General features: G+C 39.5%; 1 protein-coding gene across 7 annotated transcripts in view; it reads right to left on the bottom strand.

Moving 5' to 3' along the window:
* Window positions 1-945: 945 nt before the first annotated feature.
* Window positions 946-24,780, bottom strand: part of LNPK (lunapark, ER junction formation factor) — a 67,046-nt gene continuing 43,211 nt past the window's right edge. For all 7 annotated transcript variants that reach the window (XM_067549201.1, XM_067549199.1, XM_067549204.1 and 4 more), the window contains 4 exons: window positions 17,519-17,624; window positions 16,696-16,766; window positions 14,518-14,688; window positions 946-1,927 (listed from right to left, as the gene is read on the bottom strand). In XM_067549201.1, coding sequence (XP_067405302.1) covers window positions 1,728-1,927; window positions 14,518-14,688; window positions 16,696-16,766; window positions 17,519-17,624 — 548 coding nt within the window. In that variant the 3' untranslated portion in view covers window positions 946-1,727. The remainder of the gene's footprint in view (window positions 1,928-14,517; window positions 14,689-16,695; window positions 16,767-17,518; window positions 17,625-24,780) is intronic.

The raw sequence follows: 24,780 nt of genomic DNA, 5'->3' as shown, positions 1-24,780 counted from the left end.
TTAAACAGCTATTGTGGGGGTTGTCGAGTGGGGAGGGCTTTTGGCAGGTAGAACAGGGTTTGAAGCCTGGGGAACAGGGCATGCCCTGCCCCAAGAGGAAAGCCCCCAATGGGACTACTTGTACTTAATTTCTAACTACATACAGATAACAAGAAAATAAATAAACTAAACTCTGATAATTCTGAGCACTTGCAATCGCAAAAGAGAGAAGGGGTTCCAGTAACTGTCACAGGCAGGAAGAGAACTGAGGGAGCACAGGACTGGTGGCACCTCATATACCAGCACATGAGCAGGGGGCTTCAGAGTCGGCCCTACAGATACTGCTAAGGCAAAAAATTCCAGTAACCATGCACGTTAGCGCACAAACACCTAGCATGGAATCAATATGAGCAAGTACTCAAAGAAGAACTGTATACAGCAACTATTGTATCTAATTAAAACTCAAATGATAATTTTAGGCTGGTAGAATATAACTAACCAATACAGAAATTGGTTAGGACAATGGGGGATTAAAGTTCTTCCTGCAAGTAGTGCATGGAATTTTTAAAGATCACCAATGACCAGGATTTCTGTTTTACATGCCACTCTAAGAAGGGCAGCTCCAACAGCAGAACCACTGAACTGTGCTTCATTTTTTCTTTTAAACCACAATGGAAGCTTTCCAGTAATCAGCTAGGTGGAAAAAATGTAGTAATTTAATGTGCTGTTAAATGAGAATTGTAAATTAGGCACATTTAGAAAAAACAGCAGAATGTACTAACACTCTACAAAAAAAAAAAAGTTATTGATTACCACTCTAGTTCAATTCTACCAACAAAGTCACATAAGTATTAAAATACATGCTCTTTATAGAGACAATTAACACATTCCTTCAAGAGTCTCCATAAGGTAAGTGTTACAAACTTGAAGTTTTCCCACGAGTTCTGCAAAATACAATGCCAACACTGCTGCTAGATAGTCTTTATTTTCCTTTAACAAAATACACAAAGGCACAAAATTCACTTATATATTGTCATTATTGTACAGGTATAAATAATGTTCAGTATTCAAGTACAATCAAGTGCAGAGACTTCCTATACTTTATGTAAACACAAACTTATTTTGTATATTATGTGCCTTTGGCCCATCTGCCATACAGGTAATGCCAAAGGAGTTACCATACATCCTAGCGCTGTTTAATTGCATTCTGTCAAAAAAGTTAAGACAATAACTAAGTTGTTACAATTATGACATTTTCATACTGCTTAAGCTGAATGCCTAAAGATATTTTAGCCTGTAAACATCTAGATATTTAAAAGTCACTTTATCCATTTTAATGGGTAAACATTAAAAAAATCCTAAAAGTTCACTAAACCAAAACTCCATTAGACACGTTGTTGCAGTTTATGTTCAACAACAAAATGCATACTAAGTTTTATGTTAAGTGTATAGAAAATAAACCTGGAGGTAAATTTTAGTTTTCAGATATACAAAATTAAACTAAAGCTATCTGTGACTGTGTTAGACTTTAACCAACTGTACATTCTGCAGTGCGTTAACTCACTGAAAGAATACATGCTTAATTTTCAATAGGCAGTAGTGCACATAGCACTGACGTACTGTGGTAGTGAGGCAGTTTGAGTTCAAGTCAGATTTAAAATTGTACTTTCTTCAAAAAGCCCACCTGAGGAACAACAACTGGCATGAACAAAGCTAAAAGAACTAGCTACAGAAGGCACTTAAAGTACTTATTCTGCTTTCAGGACAGGCTCATCACTCTGTTCAGTTGGAACGGCAGAATCAATTTTAGTAACAGAAGGTCTGCTTTCCTTTGCTGTTTCTTCTTTCTCAACCTCTTCGGCTAACTCATCTCCTTGCTGCTCAGTACTTGATGCTTTACCATCTATCTGGTCTGTCTCAATAACGTGTGTAACTTCTTCAATGGGTTCTGAGAAAACACAAAGTGATTAATCATTTGATCACTTCCAAAAATACTGAATACACAATTAACATTTGTGTAAGGAAGTGTGGGAACCTTACACTTGAACATTTCCTAATCACATACAGGTTTAGAATATTGTCACTGTATAAAAGTTCTTTATAAAGACCAGGACCAGCTTGCAGTTGGATGATACTTCTCTAATGGTAAGGCCAAAAGGACGAATTTGCAGTTTTGTGGGGGAGAGGAAAGGAGACAGTGGATGGAAGAGATATTGGAAATTAAAAACCATCAAATCAGGCATTTGTATATTCTAGCATATTTGACATAAGATTACACACAAAAATGTTACAGCATTATCATCACAAACTTAAGCACTCAAAGTTAAGTGTCAGAATTAAGGTCCCCCTGTGCATATGTATTATGATATAGTCTTTAACTACATGTTCACATACTTTTTCCCATAGGATCCCTGTCTCATTTAATAGATAGGATGGACCTACCCTGGGGCTGAATCAGTTGCGCAGTGAAGAAGGCTGTTTGTAGGATACCTGCCTCATCTGTTGCAGAAGCTGGAAGGTGTGTACTACTTGTAGTGCTGGTGGCAGGTGGGATTAGGCCTATCCATAACTATGGGCCCACTCCCTCGACTATAGGGGAGGAACCATTCAGCCCAGACTACAGCTGATTTCCGGGGAAGAAAAACAGGAGCGAAAGCAAGGTCAGAGGTAGAGAGTAAGAAATCCAGAGGGGAACACCAAGCAGAGAACCACAGAGAGCACCCACTGCTCCTCTAAAGCATTTAGGGAGTTAGTGGACAGATCCCAAAGGAACTCTGCCAAGAGATGTGAGCGGACAAAGGATACAAAAGAGGCTCTACATTTATAAATCATCCCCCTTTCCAGCTTCCTCCTCCTGGAGTGAAATGACAATCTTGGCCATCGCCAGGAGGAGGTCCTGCCACTTTGTGGGGCCATGGATGCAGCGTGCATAGATCAGGAGGTGCGGGGAAAAATGCAGCCATCTGGAAGAGCCAGAAGAGGGGCTGCAACCTGATACACTCCACAAAGATTTGCACCAGGGTCTCCCCCTCATTGCAGAATGGACAGGCATCAGGGGAGTTCATGAACTGTGCCAAGTACATGCCTGCGCTCTTGGCTCTATGGAGGAGACACCAACTGATATCCCCAGCAGGCCATGGGACCAGGATGCAACACAGGCTGGAGTGCCGGGGTTCCTTGCCCTCCTCTGGTGATGGCAGATCCTGACATTTGGTATCAAGGCAGGGAACAAGGGCGAGGATGTGGAGGGCATGAAACCTGGGCATGTACAGATGTTCACTAGGCAGGGTTCGGAGGCAGACTAGCTGGACGTTGTGCAGTAAGCTCAGGCGGCTTGTCAGTGGCTGGGATGGCTCACAGGGCAAGGGCCTAATGATGAGGTCTGGAGGGCCAGGGGTGAGGAGTGAAAGGGGAGCACTCTCCTGCAGGACCTGCTCAAGGAAAGCAAGATAAGCAGGAAGCAAGGCTGCCCTCAGCTCCTGGAGTGCACAACAGGGGATGTGCAGGATGGAAAGCCCCATACACTGGCCAGGAGCTGCAGGGTCCACCTAGTCCCTCAAATCAGAGTCCAGGTGTGTAGAGAATGAGACAGGAGATTGCAGGGAAAGAAAGGGTGGTCCCACAGAGCTGAATGCTGCCCTGGAAAAAAAAATGGATTCTGTCCTTGCCTCTACCACAACGTTCCTGTATGGTGCTAGACAAGTCACTTAAACCAAACTTTTCATAGGTGGTCACTAATTGTATGTTCCTTATTTTCTGTATGCCCATCTTGAGATCCACATTTGAATCTGATTTGCAAGAATATTGAGCACTCACAACTACATTAATGTATAGTAAAGGCACGGGGAGACTAACTGAACAATGAGGAGAAAACAAAATTGAATACTGCTCATTAGTTGGGCATCATTTAACTTGCACACAATGAGGCAGGGATCCTCTGGACAAAACTGTATGTGATCATGGAATAAGACTATCACAAGGGAGCAAATTAAGGTTGGACAGATAACATGAATACTGGCATTTCCCAACTTCTAACTGCTGTACTTTGCAACCTTAATATTCTTTTAATGTAGTTTTTTAAAAAAAAAAATAATTTACTAGGTCTTTAAGAAGGCTAACTATAAAAACAAATTCATTATGTAGCATCATACTGACACCCATGTGGTTCACTAGCAGGGTTGGAATTTTTAGACACCACACCAATCTATGCCACTTGAGCTAATGTAGTAAATAGTAGTAGTAGAAGGTTGTCATCCTCTACATAGATCAGCACCAGAGAGGTAAGACACGCTGAGGGGGAGGGGGTTTCAGATATATGATGACAGCAGAGGTATAGGGAGATTCAGGCATCTTGGGTTCCATTCCAGGGTCTAGAGAAGAGTGTGATCTAGCGGGCACAGGCTTCTGCACAATCCCTCCAACTTGATCGCTTCCTCTGTTCCCACCAACCAGTCCCTGCCTAGTCTCTTCCCCACCCTTCTCATCGTCCCAGCCTCATTCCCCTTGCCTAACCAATCTCAGACTTCAAGCCTAAGGCTTCTCATTCCAATCCTAGTTTCCTGGCCCAGCCAGTCTCAGTTTCCTCTCCCAACTCCTCATTTGATTGGTCTCTCCTCCTCCTCCCTGGCCTCCAGTCATTCCCTCCTGCACTGGTTCCCAGTCCCAATCTCAATCTCTCCCAATTCCCAGTCAGATTTTCTTCCATGCCCACTTCAGTCCCTATCTCAGACTCCTTGTTCCAATGTACTGCTTTCATTGCCCAGTTCTTATCCTCTCTGCAGTCAAATCAGGTAGCTTCCTCCTCCATGGGTTCTGGCCCCAGGGTGCAGGGGAGAGAGAGTGCCATTGAAAGCACAGGAGAGACATCCTCCCTGCTATCACAAATGCTCAGCCACACCCTAGCCTGGAGCAGCTGTTACAGGGAAAGTCCAGTTTTGCCCAAGGATCCCTCCCTGAGCTGAAGCATGCACAGTTGCGCTGTGTGTATGGCACAGATGCAGTCTGGATAGCATCAGGAGATGCAAGGATTTCAAGTATGCTCAGTGAGGACAGAATTTTCAGAGATTTGAGAAGCTCAACCAAGAAGTCTGAGCATGTGTAAACTGAAAATTTTCAAAAAGCTTACAGCAGCCAAATTTGGATGGATTTTCACAGTAAAAGCAAAAAGCACATCCTTGACAGAGGCTACTCCCCCTTGCCAAATGTCAAACTTCTGATCCAAAGCCTGGAGGCACTAGAGGTTCTCAAAAGAAGATTCCAAGACTGAGGTAAGTAAAAAATAAGTTTTATCATTTAAAAATAATTCTGGCAAGGGCTGAACTGTGTGGGCTGAAACTTTCAAAAAATATTCAGCCTGAGGAGACCCTATGCATGTAAAATTTCTGCACAAATGCTTAAAATCTGGCAAAGTTATATGCAACTGAAAACAGGGTCTTATAATGGGAAGTGTTAGGCAACCTTAATAGATGGAGCTATTAGCTCCACCTATTACATAACAAACTCCAATGTTTAAAGCTTTCATCTGCAAATACAAAGATTTAATTTTACATTATAACAAATTGGTTATGATTAATGTAAATGTCTAAAGTCATTTAGATCTCAGTAACACAATTTAAATGCTAGCTGCAATTAAAGAAGGATATAAAACTGAAAATTAATTTGGAAAAGGACAAAAAATTACAATGCAAATATCTTAATTAGTTGTAGTCTGAATATTAGCGATTAGCCTGGATTTAATTGAGGGAAAAAACACCTACTTACATCAGTCTTAGAAACAACTATCATAGGCCGTCTGAGGCAGATGTTAATATGTCAAAGCCATTACCATAATATAGAACTTTTAACAAAAACCTGATTCTAACAGCTATGCATTTCTTAATATGCTTGTTTGGTGTTTAGTATTTAACAAAAATGTGTAAACAGAGCCTTCCTCACAGCCAGCTAATGACTTCAACTAGCCTACATTTGGGGTATGGAATGTTTCCCAACAACCAGAAAGCTCACGATATTATGATTTCACAGTTTGACTAAGAAGGCAGGCATCTGTTATGAGGGAGTTCACAAAAATCAGGTAATAAGTACGTACCAAGTGCAAAAGAATCCCCAAGACTTGCAACTATTTATTTAAGAAGCTGTGATAGCATACACATGAAATCAGGTTCTTAGATTTTGGGTGTGGGGAGACAGAGGAGGTGGAAGGAGAGGGAAAAAGAAGAGAACAGAGAGAAACTACTCATTGCCTACGTCTCTAAAATTCTGAAGCAAGAGGCTTTTGTAACACTTCTGCAGCAGCGATGGCATCCAGCCACCTCTAATTCTACACTCAAGGAATCCACCACTAGCAACAGAATTCCAAGAATCCTGTCTTTTCATAACTCTGTTCGCAACAGCTTAGAAGAAAGGGAATTTAACCCTTTGTGAACTAGAAAAAAAATCAGTATATGGTTAAACTGTTTGGAATTCAAAAAATTCTCTGAAAATCTGTGTTATCAAAAGTGAAACAAATGTATTTTAATTAAACCTAACACTCCAAGGAATGCCAATTCTGTATGACAAGAATGGAACAGCAGAATTACAGTTCAGGACATACTCAAAAGCTATATGAATAAGTTACTGTATACAAAAGCTTTTCTGCATTTACTGCACTTTATCCAGTACTAAGAGCATTTCACTCTAAATAATTAAGGTCATCCAAAGAGTTTCAGAGTCTGGGGATGCATGTTTTCCTCAGAGTGAAGTGAGACACATGATGATAATATTTGAAAGTTTTTATCTAGTTACATACAAAGCAAAGAGACTATTTTCAATGCGGAATGCCAGGTTTCAGTTTTATAGACCACATCTGACATCAGCATTGTGTCGTGTAGTCGACTCCATAGTGTCACATTTAGATTGGTAATGTGAGGTCTACCAATCAAAGTACACATTTTGGAGAGCTGTATGGAGTCCCTTTATTAAGTGAATTTTAAATGTTCAGAAGAACCAACCAACTTTTAAATAAAGATTACTGGGTTAAATCCACTCTTCAAATCCCAACTTTAATGCGTCACATGCCCTGACTTGCAAACCCCAGAACCGTTAGTAGTAGTAAGAGAATGAGGGGCAGTGCATGCGTCACCTAGCCTAGAAGCAGTCTGAAACAGAGGCATAAGACCCCTCCCGAACTCTCTAATCGTTCCTTTAGTTGTTCCTTCCACTGGCAGAAGTGATCTCAGAACCTCCATTTGCTCCTTTGTATTTATTATTCTTAGTACAATTTCGGATGGCTTAGGAGTTGACAAAAGTAACCAATGGCATTGAAGTAACTGAAGTTTTTGACCTTTAAACAAATTTTCTCTGAGGCCAGATTTTCTTCTCCACTGTAGCACACTGAGTGAAATAGTATACATTTTTAAAACTCTGAGTAGTGGGATAAGCACTTTCAAGTGTCTCAAACACCTGCCTGAGGTATTCTGTGTGCATGGCTTTTATGCCATGAGGAAGGAGCACATGCATTTTAGTTTTTCTTGAAGGAGAAAGTCTAACAGATGCCCAGCAATTGCATCCATATGCCCTTTACAGTTTTGCCAAAGAGGTAGATCAGAACTCCTCAGCAAGTCAGACTGAACGGAGTAAAAGGATCAATAACTTAGGACATTTTTACACAGAAAAAAATGTCATTAGAAGGAACTGAATCTAAGGCAAGCTGACCCATCTCCTCAGCTTGAGGGTATTAGGAGTCCTCTGTGCCAGTGTCAACAGTGTTGAAGAAAAAAAGGACAAAAGACACCTACGATAAAAGTGCCATTCTTCTTCTAAAAAAAGGGGGAGGAGGGGTTATAAGAAATGGTGTCCTGGTGCTGTTCTCTTACAGAGCCAGAGGACGGCTCAAGTTGGAATCACAGTTGTTCAAGGTCAAGTAAGTCAGAAGCATCTAGATCTTCCAAGGATTGTTGCATTGCTGCCTTTCTACACTTTTATTGGATATAATCTTCTATTTTTGGTTATCAAATATTTTTAGTGTCAAGAACTGGTTTTTTTCCAAGAGGGACTAAATATGATGCACTCAACAGGAACATTTGGAGACACAGAACCAGAGCTGCTGATCCCAACTAATGGGACAAGACGAAGGAGAAGACTACATGTGATTACTTTAAAGCACTCTGTGCTCTGTCTTCAAATGAAACCAGATGATCAAAATGAATAAAAAACTGTGCTTTGTAGCTTCTAATAAATTCTGTTGACAATTTAGTAAGAATGACTCAGGTTGTAATCTACTAGAGGAAAGGCAGCTACCATGGTTTCCCTAATGAATGTCTCAATTACTGAGATATACTGAGGCTGCCATTTGGAGCTCAACTCAAACATTTACTAAGCTCTAGTCTTTTGATTCAGATGCAAGGTAAGACGGTAGGCATGTGAGAACAATTTGCTCAACTAGTTTTCCTCAGGCACATCTCTGTTGCCGAATCTCTAATCAAGTTGAGACCTGCAGTAGCAATTTCATGGAGAAAAGAAGAGCACTCACCCCAGTGTTTTAGTATAAACAGGTACTTTCACTCCATCCCCCTAAGTCTATGACACATAAAACATGCAGCACATTAGTGACTACATGCCCCAAAATAGGGGTGAAAACATTGGACTCAACATACTATGATCTCTACTGAAGGTGGCTAGACTTTTTGCCCATGAGACTGTGGTTTTGCTATACTGGTAACAGCATTACCTTTACTCCAAGACTATGGTTTAACAGAGTCACTGATCCTAATTACATTACTGAATGGTGCCAACGTTCTGGTAAAAGTTTTTTTCCTGTTGCCAACATCTGTTGTAACTATAGTTAAACATTCCCTATTCTTGCCAGGAGAGAACTATCTTAAATAGGTGATCTGCAAAAGCCTTCCTTACAGTTTATACCTCATTAAAACTAAAGCTTCGTAGCTTAAGTCTACAGTGTGATATTAATTAAAGCTTTTAAAATAAGTGTCGGCTCAAACTACTTGTAAGCAGAGTTTGTTATGTTACGAATTAGATCTGACCAAAAAAGTGGCTTATTGAAAATACTTTGACAGATTGAGAGAAGAGATCATTTTCATTAGTCAGGGCTGCTCCAATGAAATACCTTGAGCCAAGGCATGTGCAGTTTGTGCATAAGGACAGAATTACAAATTAGCATTGACCATCTAATATGGGTATAAGAATATATTTCCTTATGGATAGTACAGTTAGAGTTAATATTTTGTTTTAGTCATCTATTGTAACATGTATTAAAAGACAGTAGGTACAGTATTTACCTAATAGATCATATGACTGAGATTTTCAGAAGATCTAAGGAAATTAGATGCCCACATTTCATTAATAGTGGGTGTTGGGTACCTAACTCCTTTAGAATCTTCTGAAAATCCTAGTCTGTTTTAAAGATTTGGTCTGGTGCACATAGATTATACTCTCATACTTTACTTATTGACAAATTAACAATTAAGTATCTGGATTGCATGTTTTGTTTTAGAACACCCTAATCCTTTTTCAATTTTATCAATGACTTCCCTGCTTATCTGTAGTCTGAGTCTGCATTCTCCACATAGGGAACTTGGGAAAATAAGAAATGGTTAATACAAGGGGGTGGGGGAATACTTTACAATTTTATCTGCAATAGCAGCAGGATGACCTGGGTCTCTGTTCTATAAAGAACTCAATGTTTAACTAATGTAACACAAGATCACACCGGTGAAAACAAACTGATGGCCATCATGATTTTCATTATTAAAAATCAATTGAAAGATGATCCCATAGTTAATACCTTAATATTCTCTATATTATGTTGAAATGCAACATACCTGAGAAAATACATGGAAAAATTACTTCTTTTCAAAGAAGCAGAATTACAATAGATCATATTAAAGGACAATCTGCTTCACCAGCAAGATTTTCCCTCTGTGAAGATTGAGCTCACAGATTAAAGCCACTACCCTGAGGTGCTCTGATCTATGCTGGGGACAGTTACAGTTTAGAATCAGCCTCAAGAGCAAATGAGGGCTATAAACAGCTACTTCGGAGTTCCTTCACTTTGTGGCACCCAGCATTTATTGGGTGTAACTAAGGATTGAGCCTGAAACTTCTTGGCTAAAGAGACTAAAAGATAAGAAAGGTAGGAAGACTAGGAAGGCCAACATCAAAGAGCACCTGATAGAGTGATTATATGAAAAATCAAAAGGGAAACCTATGCAAAGTGGAAAGATGGACAATTGCTAGTGATCAGTACAAAAGAATAGAACACACAAGTAGGGACAAAATCAGAAAGGCTAAGGCACGACATGTGTTATACCTAGCAAGGGACATAAAATGCAATAAGTGGAGGTTCTTTAAATACACTAGGAACAAGAGAAAGATTAAAGCTATGTCTACACTGCAATGTAAGCCCAGCATTAGTGTAATTCTAGTCAACTGATCCACATTAGGGAACCCTGGGCCTGAGTGTCTACTTTGTATTTTTGTGTATTCGTGCTTGACCTTAGGGCTCTTGTGTCCACACTGCAGCATGCAGACCTGAGTCAAAGTAACTATATCTCAGAGTCCCTAGCACCCCCGCCCCCCTGAAATGTGGCTACTATAGCCCAAGGATCATGGTGCACGATAGGAAAACTTTATTGCCTACCCTTCAAATTATAGAAAGTTTGAAGCTGCTTGCTTTGCAAAAGGCTTAATTGATTTGCTCTCCATTGCAACTCCAAGAGGCTCTCTGATAATGTGCTTGCAAATAGGTGAACCGAAGAGAATGGGTTGACGCTCACCTGAGCTGCTGCCTTTCACAAAGGAGGGTGACTTCTGTTTCAGTAGAGTGGATTGCAGACTGTTGGGATAGAGAGGACTAAGGAAGTCATCCTATGGAATAGTGGGATATATCCAGCTGACTCCCGGGGACCCAAGTCAAGCGGGTCTGTGTCACACTGCAAAGCAATAGTGCTCAGACCCTGGTCCTGGCTTAACTTGAGTTTGGACCCTCTGCCTTGCAAGGTCTTGAGACTCTGGGTCCAGCCCTGGGTTAGCACAATTGCAGTGTAGACACATGGGGGGTTAGGCTTCAACCCGGGCTCAAGCACGAGCTTACGTTGCAATGGAGACATACCCAAAGGAAAGTGTAGGTCTTCTACTTAGCAGGGAAGGAGAGCTAATAATGGATAACATCATAAAGGCTAACATGTTTAATGCTTATTTTGTTTCAGCTGTCACTAATAAGATTAACTGTGGCCAGATGCTTAACAATTAATATTAACAACAAAAGGGGAGAAACATATACTAAAATAGGAAAAAACAGGTTAAAGAATATCCAGATAGGTAGGACATATCTCAATCAACAGAAACTGACAGAATTCACCATGAGTACTTAAGGAACTAACTGAACCAATCTCGGAACTGTTATCTCTGAGAACTCCTGGAAGACAGGTGATGCCCCAGAGGACTGGAGGAGTGCAAACATAGTACCTATTTTTAAAAAGGGGAACAAAGAGGACCCAAAGAACATCCAACCTAACTTTGACACCCAGAAAGATACTGAAACAAATTGTTAAACAATCAATTTGTAAGCATCCAGAGGATAATAGGGTTATAAACAACAGCTAACATGGGATTTGTCTAGAACAAATCATGGCAAACCAACCTGATTTCCTTCTTTGATAGGGTTATTTGGCCTCATGGATAAGAGGGAAGTAGTAATAGTGATATATCTAGATTTAGTAAAGTTTTTACACAGTCCTACTTGATATTCTCATAAGTAAACTAGGGAAATGTGGTCTAAATGAAGTTACTATAAAATGGGTATATAACCGGTTGAAAGCTCAAGGAGTAGTTATCAATGATTCACTATCAAACTAGGACAATATATCTGCTGAGGTCCACAGGGGTCCACTCTGGGTCTAGTACTGTTCAATATTTTCATTAAGGACTTGGGTAATGGAGTGAAGAGTATGCTTATAAAATGTGTGGATGACATCAAGCAGGGAGGGCTTGCAAGCAATTTAGAGGACAAGATTAGAATTCAAAACAATCTTGATGAATTAGAAAATTGGTCTGAAATCAACAAGATGAATTTTCAATAGAGGCAAGTACAAAGAACTACACTTAGAAAGGAAAAATCAAATGCACAACTATAAAACGGAATAGCTGACTAGGTTGTAGTACAGTTGAAAAGGATCTGAGGGTTATAGTGGATGACAAACTGAATAAGTGATGCAGTTGCAAAAAAGGCTAAGAACATTCTTGGGAATATAACAGGAGCATTATATGCAAGACACAGGTGATAACTGTCCCGTTCTACTCAGCACTGAGACACCTCAGCTAGAGTGCTGTATCCAATTCTGGGCACCACATTTTAGGAAAGATGTGGATAAATTGGAGAGTCCAGAGGAGACCAACAAAAATTTTTAAAGGTTTAGAAAACCTGACCTATGAGAAAGAATAAAAAAATTAGGCATGTTAGGCTTGAAAAAAGGAGACTGAGGGAGATCCTAATAATAGTCTTTGAATATGATAAGGGCTGTTATAAATAAGATGGTGATCAATTGTTTTCCAGTTGTCTACTTCTTGTCCTACCTTCAATGACGGGCTTAATCTGCAGTAAGGGAGATATAAATTAGATATTATGAAACCCTTTCTAACTACAAGGGTAGTTAAGTTCTGGAATAGATTACCAAGAGAGCATGGGAAATCCCCATAATTTTAAAGAACAAGTTGGACAAACATGTTAGGGACAGCATCGATTTTCTTGGTCCTTCCTCAACTCAAGGTTTCTTCCAGCCCTGCATTTCTCTATGATTTTATGATTAAGTAGGATTGACTAGAAACTGGAGAACACAACAAGGCCCCTGAATATGGGCTGAAGCAGTAACAGGCATTCCCACATCTGAACAACTGAGCAGCTCCTTCACTGACAAAACAGAAAGGAACTGTCTGAAATGTTCTAGAGCCTCTGAGGTTATGTCTACAGTGCAAAGAAAAATGCTCAGTGCCAAATCTCAGAGCCCAGGTCAATTTGCTCAGCTTGCAGGGCTAAAAATAGCAGTGCATATGTCCCCACTCAGGCTGAAGCCCTGTCTCTGGAACTCAGAGGGGGGATGACTGCAGAGCCTGGGCCCCAGCCTGAGGGGGACATCTACACTGCTATCTTTAGCCCTGCACTATGAGCCCTAGGAGCCCAAATCAACTGACTTGGGCTCAGACTCTGTGCTTCAGGTTTTTCTTTGTGGTGTAGACATACTCAGATATACCTGAAGTTGGAGCATGTTCAGTAAAGTAGATCCCTCAAGCCAGCCTGCAGGTGCCTCACTGGATCAAATCTCTCAAAACCTAAAGGCAGTTTCCCACGTGGCTCCTGTTGAGGCTAGAGACATTGGTAATGAGAATTCTGTACAAGTGGCATTTTTAGAGAACTCACAGCATTAGTAGCAAGTAATTAGACACTAATTGTTTGTATTTTTAATCAGTTAAAGTCATTAAAGGTCTTACTACACCACTACCAAACCCCCTCCCCCCATTTATTAATCTATCCTCGGTACAACACAAAGATAATCACACTGCCTCTTCATGCCATATACAAAGCGAGAGTCAATGCCACTGTGTACCCAGCAAGAAAAGATTACAAAAGGAAGGGAGTTTTATTTATTAGAGTACTAGAACTATTTCCTGTAGTCATCTGTGTTTTAAACCTCTTCAGCTAAGCATACAGTGACATGAAATGCTCCACATGCCCCAACCTCATAGCTTCAGATGTTGTCTGTGTGAACCCTAGGGAAATCCATACCTCTCTAGTAAGTAGTCAAAGTCAAGTCTTCTTTGGTTTAAACTATAACTATTTTCTAAAATCTCCTAAAAACACTGCATCTTCTTGTTGGCTGAACACCAGACACCTACTGTATTCACAGACTATAAAACTTCTCAAAAGGAACTTTGTTAAATTAAAATTGACAATTTGTCTTTGAACTCTTGATTTTAAGCAAGGCGGTTTTACTAGATTTTCCTGCCCTGGGGAAAATAGCAAAACTAACTGAAGGAACAAAGGCAGGAATTTCAACCCACCTCAACCAAATGACCTGCTGGGGGAGTGAAATTTAACCACTTAGGGACAAGATTGTCTTTTTAACTATGCACATAATATACAATTTAGATTTGCTATCTGTTTATTAATAAGAAGAAACCAGGGATATCATTAAGCAATATTTTCAAAGGGAAATGTTTGAAATAAGACTGAATTTTAAGGAGTTGTATGGTACAGGAAAGAATACTCCCCCAATCAAGACAAGCTAAAAGCTCTTCAGTAATGCAGAGGAAGAGTAAATTACAAACACTAAGGAACAAACAACGGAAAATACACACACTTAAAAGAATAAGAGCAACTTTGTAATCAAACATTAAAAAGATGCAGGAGGAAACTCCCCATACGACAAATAAGTTAGAATGCTTTAAAAACTGCTGCACTTAAGGAAAGAAGGTCGAACCAAGAAGAGTAGTGACAAAAGGATTTCAATGAACGTTAATAATGGCAAGCTTCACAGGATTACTACACACCTTCACTTGGTGGATTCTCCTGTAGTTTTGCCGCTCCAGAATGCAAAGGTCCAACTGTAGTCTGCAGTTCTGTTGGCTGCCTCTTTTCAAAACTGAAGTCTGGGAGTCGTGGAGCTTGTGGTCTAGTTTTTCTTGCAGGATTCAGGAAAAAACAGTACGCACACCTAAATGCTGCACAAAGGTTTACAAAAGCATATACAATAATAATCTCACTAAGTTGACTTCAAGCCTCAACATACTAATACTCAGATACATACTTTCCAAGAAATAAAGCAGATTGGCACTATTAAGACAATTAAAGGACAACTTTTGTTTTTAAGTTAGAAAATAGTTTTTAAATATCGGTTAACAGAGCTACATAGCATCTCTTCCAACTTCAGCGCTAAGAGCATTACCACCGAATCTATTTGGGCCCCTCTATACTTCTTTCCTTTTCCTATGCACTTTTCTTCCCTTTCCCTATGCACTATTTCAATGCCTGTTTACTTTCCGCTCTGCTGCTGTTACTTGTGTACACGTACGGCTAAGCATTAGGAAGGGTGTCACAAACATCAACAAAACATGCATCTCATGATACACAAAGTGTTGCCAAATGTATAAATGGAATATTTGTCTGTCATTTGAGCCAGGAGGGTCTATAGAAGAATAGTATACTTAAAGATTTATAAAATATTTTTTTAAAATTTCAATAGTCCAGTATGGATATCCATTGCCTTTAAATTACTCCATCAATTACTCAGTCATTTCCTTCCCTGAGTGCACCCTGATGTGGTGGCAAGGCTTGTGCGTTCCCATTACCCGGAGAATAACGCCAGCAGGAGTTCAACTCCTGATAGGACCACCCCAGCCAGACAGGTCAAAGGGTAGTACCAGACAAAAAACTGTCTATTGCTGGGGTAGACAAAACTTTTTAGCCTTAGTAGGCAGCTGGTCTAGGAGAAGGCATGCTCTGTATTCAAACTGGAGCTGTCTGGCCCGCTAGCCAATCATGGCCCACAGACTTTGGTAGAGCAGCCACTTTCTGCTTCAGTCTGCAGTGACATTAACAAATGAGCTTTGGCACAGCTGTGCAGCCCAGGCACTAGGCTGTGGCCACTTTGGCTGTCAATGGAATCTGCAGGTGATTGTCTCAATTGTTTCTCCTGCACCTCGCAAACTGCTGCATCTTTGTTTGGCAGACTACCCATTGCAACCTTCTGCAACAGTAGACAAAATGGTCAACAAGGACAAGTGTGTGTGACTAGTCAGGCACAACCTGATACCACTTTGAAAAAATGTTTTGTGTAGATCTACAGTCCTTAAATGTAGCTCATCCCTCGAACTTGATGGCAGACTCCATTATTACTTGAAAAATAATCTGCTCCAATGGTGTTTAGTAAGGAAAAGTCACGTTTGTGTTGAAAAAATACTATATGCTGTCCAATGGTTTAAAATACACTTATTACTAAGATCAAACAAAAAGTCCCTTTCTTGCATATTTGGATTGCTTGTTGCTCAGACTGATATCCAGTATGCATGCTTTAAGATTAATCAGAAACAAAGTACTTCATATATTGTCTACTGTGCTGCATATTTTCTCTCAACCAAGGAGAGAGACAGACATCCATGTGCAATCGAAAGAAAAGAGAGATGCCTGAAACTATTTCTTACACATTAGGTTTAAAACTTACTGTAGTTGTACAAAAGCAGCAAAATAAAACATCTGTGTTCAATAAAGAACTGTGTCTGTCTTAAGTTATTGTCAGCCATAAATTGACATATAACCTCCAGGGCTTGTTCCTACTCCTGTTTTGATGCCTCCCTGAGATCTTCTTGCCAAAACAAGATTTTCTTTAAGTTCTGGTAAATGGAGCACTTTAACGTTAGATAGTTTCTAGATATAAAACCCTTTTGAGGACTATTCATAGCCAGTAGTGATTCTTCAAGGATGTATTGGAAGAGACTTATTTCTACTGAATAGTTTTACACACACAAAATCCTTGACCTGAAGGTTGTAATAAAGTACGTTTTAAATGTAAAATGTGTCATAAGCTACTGAGTAGTAAATTACCATAAGTGGCATTTCTTAGCTTGTACTAAGTACTTAACTAGAATCAAAATGTTACAGTTCTGTAACAGTCTCTTATATATTTGAGAATTTTTTTTTTAAAAGAACAGACTATGCAAGTTAGTTCTTACCAATGTACTCAAATTCCTCCTTCAGAGCCATGCCATTATGAGAAAAACACTGTTGACATATAAGCGCATACCTAAAAAAAAGTAACAATACAGGAGTTAAGATAAGTATTGAGACACTAGAACTGTCATATAGTATTTTAGCTGAGCAACTTTTAATATACTTAAATTATTCTTAACAAGTCATGCCCAAATCTATTATGAAAAATGTACTGCTTAGCAGGGTCTCTTCACTTATACATCAGCAAAAGAAAAAAGTTTTTAACCATAATCTTAAGAATTTAAACCAATATGGTTAGCTCTTAACCTACCATATAGCTGCAATTTAAGCATCAGGATTCGGAAGTTCTAACTGTTTCATACCAGACTCAATAGAAGTCACAAAAAATATTTGGTAATTCAACTTTTATTGGGAAATATTATCATTTGATTAATAGCTCCTTCAACAGAGTTAGCAGGCCAGCTCAAGTGGGTTTGGGACAATTCAGAAGGCAATTAGCTATAAGCAATTAAAAAGAAGACACATATGAAAAGAAATTAAGAAAGTCGGATGTTTGTAAGGGATAGTTTAATTCATTTTCATACTCAAGCTTCAATAAAGCTTTCCTTTTTCACTACTGCACCATCATGTTAAAACTGCACAAGTCAGAGTTTAAGCTCCTGTGAGTGGGTAAAATAGAGCTCAGGTAAGGCATCAGTAAGACAATTCATTAGGAAAACAATTGTGTCTGAAGCCAGCAACAAACATAAGCAGCAGAATTCTAGAATAGCTGACCCTCAACTCATTGCGTATGCACTTCTGTATGTATCATTAGCAAAATTTTACCTGTTCTGTGGACCATCACCAACTAAGTATTCAACAACTCTATCCAAAGCTCCTCTTTCTCGAGGAAGAATAGGTCTTGCTAAAGGAGGGCCTGGTGGATGGAGACCTAACAAATGAAGTAAACATCATAAATTGACTTTTAACTACCAAGTAGTACTATATAATGCACTAGTTCTACTGTACATGCTTATACAGTAGAATTACTGCACCTATTAATACAAAGTATCACATTTGTGAAATCCACTAGGGAAATTGTACCACTTAATTTTAAGCTCAACATAGGTAGACTGCAGCTAGTTTTCTTTTCCCCAACTTGTCATTTTTAAAATTAAATTGCTATTGCTGTTTAATCTTTCAGCTTTATCAGTTACTAATATGGAATCGAAGTTGTGATTTCTAAATCACTTATTTAAAAATACTGGTAACTTTAATACTAAAGTTACTATTGTTCAAAAATCAAATCTTTGAGGAAAAGGATTATAAAAAGCAAAAATCCACCTTTGTAAACTGGACACACATTCCTTCAAATGTTCTTAAGACACAGCATGCCCAATTCTCATTTATCTTAAGGCCCTTTAAACACCATGCTGTCAGTGTTAATGAGTGCTTACAGCGGGTGTAAATAGAAGAGCACCCACCGGGGCTTGTGGATTTGCTAGAATGACGGATCTCACTTCAGAACACTTTTGCTTTCCCTGCCTTCATTAGCCAGACTAAACAGAAATTAGGCGGGGAAGTCCAACTGCCCCTCAAATGTATTTTGATTACCAAAAATCCACAGGGTTAAACAGTCTAGACAGCCCAAAAATTTCAATATTAAAAAACAGAATCTTGCATATCAGCATCTTAAAACCAACAAAGGACAACAAAATCTTTCTTAGTATCAAAATGGCATTACTTAAAAAATAGGTACTGCAGAGAACAGATGAGGAACCCAGGACTGACCACAAAAATGCTGTTAGAAGCAACGAAATGAATAAACCACTAGGTGAAGTTAAAGAGATCTATTTCAGCAGTAGTTGGGGAAGGCTATTGGTGCATCCTTTCCCTGTCAATTTAAAGGCTCAAACAGAAAAAAATTAAAGTAAATTTAGGACCTCAAACTATTTTAGAGTGAAAGCCTTAACTTTTTGCATTGCCATTAATATTACTGGAGATTTATGAACACCTGTGGTAGAGAAAAATGTCAACTGTTGCTTCAATGAGGTTTTATCTCTAGTAGAGATACCATATTATAGATCATCTTTCCTCCCATTTGAAATAATTAAATATCCCTTTTGGAAACGATAGCAGTTGATAAAAGATGGAAAACTGCATTGAAGAAGAATTTATGTACTTTTAGCCATCTTTCACAAGTGTTTTGTCTTCTCAAATGAATTAATTCCACAATCAGATTTTGTTTCTTTTGGTCTCCACTCACATATAGAAATAAGACCAGCCAGCTCTAGACCAGGTTTGGGAACAGCTGGTTTGCTATATAAGATATAGACAATCTTAAAAACCCGCAAATTTTATTTGCTATAGCTTTAACTCTTCTCTTCCTTACTCCTGAAATTGTCAGCCACATTATGGAGAGATTCTTGTCAAATTAACTTTTAAAATTTAAGGAGTCTCAATTATACATATCCAATCAAGTATTAAAAATTATTCTTCCTCCCCAAATTCTCACTTTAGTGGTCAAGAGGGAAAATTTGGCCAAACGCTTAATGAATAAGAATACAGGTATCTTGTGATAAATTTATAACATATATTGGAAAGGTTTTAATTATTGCCATTCCAGCTGCCTCCCATCCCATTACTGGATGCCTACATAAAACACACTGAGTGGCATTCCATATTTTAAAGGGAAATTTGCCTCCAATCCAAAAAAAGTTCCATATGCTGAAATTTGCAATTCTCTGATCTTCAGAAATAAAACCTACATCCCTGTATCATTTTTCCAGTGTCCCATAAGTGAGGTTGAAAGTTTGCCCAGTTTATACTACAAATTTTTTGTTCCAAGTTTTAAGCAATTCATCCATCAGCAAAACTCAACTGCTTTTGAAAGCAAAAGCAGGGGTTAAGAATGAACAGCTTTGGCTTAGACTTCACCCACACTTAACTTTTATGTTTAACAAATCTGTACTTAAAGCATTTAGTAATAAATGATTCACCAACAAACACTAAGTAATCTGTAATGCAGAAAAGTATAAAAGACATAAGTGAGCAAGGCCCAAATCAGAAAGACACTGGACCAGAAACTGCAGGAATAGGACTGAAGGACTAGATCAAGGGATCAGAGAAGGAAATAACCATCATGAAATGTGGAAGAACTTTCCAGTGTCCCAGAATGCAGTAACTTGGGCCCATTTACTTATTACATTTTGTCTGTTATTATTTGGCATAAACATATGTTCAGACACTATAGGTGACAATACTTCTGTCTGAAATTGTATAAATAAAGGTGAAAAGTGATTAAGCCTAAACTGGGTGGACTTGTAACTCAATTTCCCACTTTTACATCCAATATTGGCAACCCTGGGTGGGCATGAGTCCATGCTGTCTTGTTCTCACTTCCGGGTCTTCAGGATCGTGACCTAAAGCTCCAGATATTAACAAGGCTTGGAAGGCAAAAGATGCTGGCCATGGTGTTGTCCACCACCGAGACAAGAAAGTAAGTTCTCATAATCATAATGGAGGATTATGTTAGTATTATTTACCACAGAGAGGGAGGACAGAAAAGACTTAGCCAACGAAGAACCGTGGGACATGGTTGAAGAGATTTAAGAGTAAAATTGGGAATAATAAGAAATATAAAAATTCCCACGAAAAGGGACTGTGTATGGAAGTAGCATATTTAATGATCTTGTGTCTGTGGTACAAGTTAAAGAAACCTGCAAACTGTTAAAAGTAGAGTAGAAAGGTTGTGGTCAACTTCCAAATGATAACCACAGTACTTGCTCTTGGTAAAAATCAATCACTGTGTGTGACAGAGAGAAACTAAACACAACACAGATTATGCAGTTATGGAAAGACAAAACACAGTAATATGTCCAAGAATATAAAGTGCAATCAAACTATAGACAATTTAAGGAAATGTAAGGGCATTGGCATTACTGAGGACTTGCCCCATTCATTCCTTTGGGAAGAGGATAATGGCTAACCTAATTTGTATTCCTCCTCACCCCATGAACCTTCTTGCTAAAATGCTAGTTTACTGATAACACTGAAGATTATAGACCTTTCAAATTATTAAAAGTTTGTGTTAAGTCATGGAAGGACAAATACAGTGCTGGATGACACTCACCACATGGAGCCATGAAAATATGTTGGTTAAGTTTGTGCTGGAAACAGAGCAAAGGATTAAATAAAATTGCAATTTGGAAATGTGAGCAGCATAAATTTCCATTGGCTCACAATCTGCAAAATATGAAGGAAACACTATTGTTCTAACTTTAATTTGTTTTTTGTTTCTTTTTTGTTGCAACAAAAATTAAGGTAGAGCATAATCATAAAAATATTTTTTGTGATATCACATTTTCAATTAAAGCACAAAAGGCCTTTATTAAATTTATTTTTAGGTTGTAATAACTTTATAAATTACGTTTATTTTGTTATATATTGTAGGCCCCTGAGTTTTGAAGAGCTCAAAATATAGAGGAAAACTTGGGAATGGCTCAGCCATCAAACCAAATAGAATCTGAGTTTATATACTTGTGGCATAACTGGCCAACTGAGGAGCATAAAAAAAATCTGAAAAATCCACATTAAGCTGTTAAAATGTTTAAAGGGGAAGCATAATAATGTTAATATTTTGCAAAACAGTGTTATTGGAATATTTTCTAAAATACTTGTTAATTACGAACTTAAACTGTTAGAACAAACTTTGTAATTTTTAGGAACAACAGGATTTTCTTGGGAGTTTACATCAGAATATACAGAAATAGCTGCTCCTTTATATACTGTACTTTAAACAAATAATAGTTGGAATGGAACCCACAAGTGATTGAAGCAGTCACTAAATTGAAACAGGTATTAGCCTCAACTCCAGCATTGGTTCAGCCTGACTATTCACAATGATTTGTGTTGGAATTAGCTGCTACAGAGATAGCACCAGCCGCCGCCTTGGGTCAGCATCGGAATTCAAAACTCAGACCAACTGCTTATGCACTGAGATACTAGCTCCTGTAGAACAGAAATATACCTGGTATGAAAAACATACGTTAGCTACATTTTGGGCTGTTAAGCATTTTGCTTATATTGTGGGACTATCAACTTTAATTATCAATACCCCACACATCCCAGTGTAATTCTTATTTGTCCAAGCATTAAGGGAAATCCCAAAGAGGGTGAGAATTAGTCAGTCACAATAATGAGGAAGCTGGAAAAAAAAAATCACACTATAGCTATAGGCAATGTGAAATGCAATGGGTACATATATATTCATAAACATTTGAAAAGTTTTAAAAGATATCCAAATAGGGAAACTCAGTAAACATCCTTGAAGACTCCAATTTTAAGGTACGTGTCCAGGTACCTGAGGTACTGGAAGACACTCACATGGATGATGGCAAGCACCCCTTCTGCCCTGCTGCACATAGGTGCAACCCCATGGCTCTGCTGATGTGATACCCTAAGGCAGTGTTCCCAAACTCTTCTCTGCCGTGGCACAACTTGATACCTTTAATTATTTTGAGGCATACCACCAAATTAACTCATGAATATTCATGAGTCAATTCAGAACTCTTCAAGTAGTTTTTCAAAATATTCTGTGGCACACCTGCTCAGGCCTGACAGCACACCGGTTGGGAAACACTGCCCTAAGGGCCATGCGACCAATCTGTGGTTTAGATTATAATAATGAAACAGAAACCCGAGAAAAAAAAATTATCTAGATTGCCAGTACAGTGGAATACCTGGAATAGACAAACAAACATGTGGGAAATGAAGACTACTGTATAGCTATACAACAGTCAAAATACAATAATGGAGGGAAAACGTGCCCATTTAATCAGCTCAATTGGTGTTTTATTCCTAAATTCAAAACTATAATTGAACAGTGGCGTACCGGGGAGGGGGAGGCCGGCCCAGGGGAGCAGCCAGGCCCTCCTCAGAGGAACCGCTCCCCTCACCCCCACAACTCACATCCCCAGCAGTCACACCGACCAGGTGTAGGGCTAAAAACTCTGACCAGCCGAGTTTGTAACTGGCTGAGTTTCTGACCGGCCCCGCCACCCCTACGTTGGGTGCAACAAGGGAGCTGTAGGCCGGGTCAGCACGGCCACCAGGGATGTCAGCGGGGGGGCGGCTCCTCCGAGGACGGCCTGGCTAGTGTCTCCCTCCCCAGGTGGGCACCTGGGTGCATGGCCACCTCTGTACACCACTGCTGCCGCACCCGCCAGCCCCAGCTAGCTCTCCTGAACCCCATTTTTCCCTTAGGTAAATGTCCCATAGGAAAAAAAAAATCTACCAGTTCTCCGAATTTGTTAGTCTGCTTTTTTGAAGTCCTTTGTCCTTATTCTGCTGCTCTCACGCCTTCCTTTTCTTAGAATCATGAAATCTATCATTTAATGATCACTTCCACCCAAATTGCCTTCCATCTTCAGATTTACCACCAATTCCTCCATGTTGGTTGGAATCAGGTTTAAAATGGCTGTCTCCACTTTCTGGAACAAAAAATTGTCTGCAATACATCCCAAGAACTTTCCAACAGATGTCTGGATAGCTCCAGTCTCCCATTACTGCCAGGTCTTGTGTTTTGAATATTTCTGTTCTTTATTCTAGAACTGCCTCATCCATCTCCTCTTCCTGATTTGGTGGTCTATAGTAGACCTGTACCATTACATATCACCCTTATTTTTCCCCTTTTACCCAGAGAGTTTCAACTGGTCTGCCTTTCACCTCCTTCCGGACATCATAACAAAAGATATACATTCTTGAAGTATAATGTAACACTACTTCCCTTTTTACCCTTCCTGAACAAGCTATAACCCTCTATATCAATATTCCAGTCATGAGATTTATCTCACCAACTCTGTGATACTAATTAAATCATAATGTAGTTAGTGAATTAAAATTTCCAGTTCTTCCTATTTATTCATAATACTCCTTACATTTGTATAGGCAGCTAAGATGTTGAGCAGATTCCTCCATTAAATTTTCCTCTTGTTACTCCTATGACCCTATTATAATTTTCAATGTAATGTTTGATAAGGGCATGGACTGAGTTTCAAGTGGCTACCCTGTGGGTCCCCAACAGGAATATTTCTCAGGCACGCTGAAGATGCTGCCTCAGCTCTAGCTGAGTGGATGCCACAGATGCTGGGAGCCAGTCCCAGGACTTGCAGGTGCCCAGTTCTGTGGCAGGGAGTTTGTTTTTGTTTTAGAAAGGAAAATCAAAGGAAAAAAGGGAACAAATGTTCCAACTATAAAGATACTACGCCTACTCTAACTAAATACTAATAAAATAAGCAAACAGGAAGTCCCTAGATTCTCTCTCTGCTCAAAGGCAATTAAGAAAGAATTGAGGTGGTTTACCCAGGCAGCCCTATACAGCCTTGGAACAGGGCATGAGGATGTGTCAGGTGCATGTGCAGGTCCAATGGGCATTGCCACCAAAAATATCTGATTAAAATTGTAGGGGTGCATGTGCACCTAAAGTGGAGCACCCCTAGGGAAACTACTCAAAGAAGAAGTATCACTGTGACTAGAATTCCCTATGATCTTGGATACCAGGGAAAGAAGGAAAGCATAGAGAAGACCCTGAGACCAGGAAATGAGGAAGGATCCCTAGGCTGCTACCTGCTCTGGAGCAGAAGACAGAGCATGTGTTCTTCTTGGTTGCAAACAAACAGTCTGTCACAAGGGAGCCCTGCCTGTGGAATACAGGCTTGCGAATGAAGCCCTTTAGTGACCACTCATGGTTGGCCAACTACCATCTGCTGAAGTAAATTGTTTCTGGTAGGTGAAGGGTCATGGGAGTTATCCTGGGAAGATGACACCATTTCTACAGCTTGATTGCTTCCTGACAGAGAGGAGCGAGTGGGCACCCTCCCCCCAAGCCATTGATATAATACATTGCAGCGGTGTTGTCTATCATAATACACATTATGGTTCCTTTCTTCAGGAGCAACAGAAAGGCTCTGTAGGCTAGTCAAGTAAGTGGCCTGGAGTTCCAGCACACTAATGTGGAGTGATTATTCTTTCAAGGACCATATGCCTTGAATCTGTAGGTGGCTTAGATGGGTCCTCCAACCTGCTGTGAAGGCATCTATAATGTGTCA

The sequence above is a fragment of the Emydura macquarii genome, unplaced genomic scaffold (assembly GCF_026122565.2).
Source record: "Emydura macquarii macquarii isolate MOO-44397 ecotype Brisbane River unplaced genomic scaffold, CSIRO-AGI_Emac_v2 contig_1253, whole genome shotgun sequence".
Classification (NCBI taxonomy): domain Eukaryota; kingdom Metazoa; phylum Chordata; order Testudines; family Chelidae; genus Emydura; species Emydura macquarii.
Note: the sequence above shows the minus strand (reverse complement) of the source record. Positions and strands in the feature narration are given on the sequence as shown.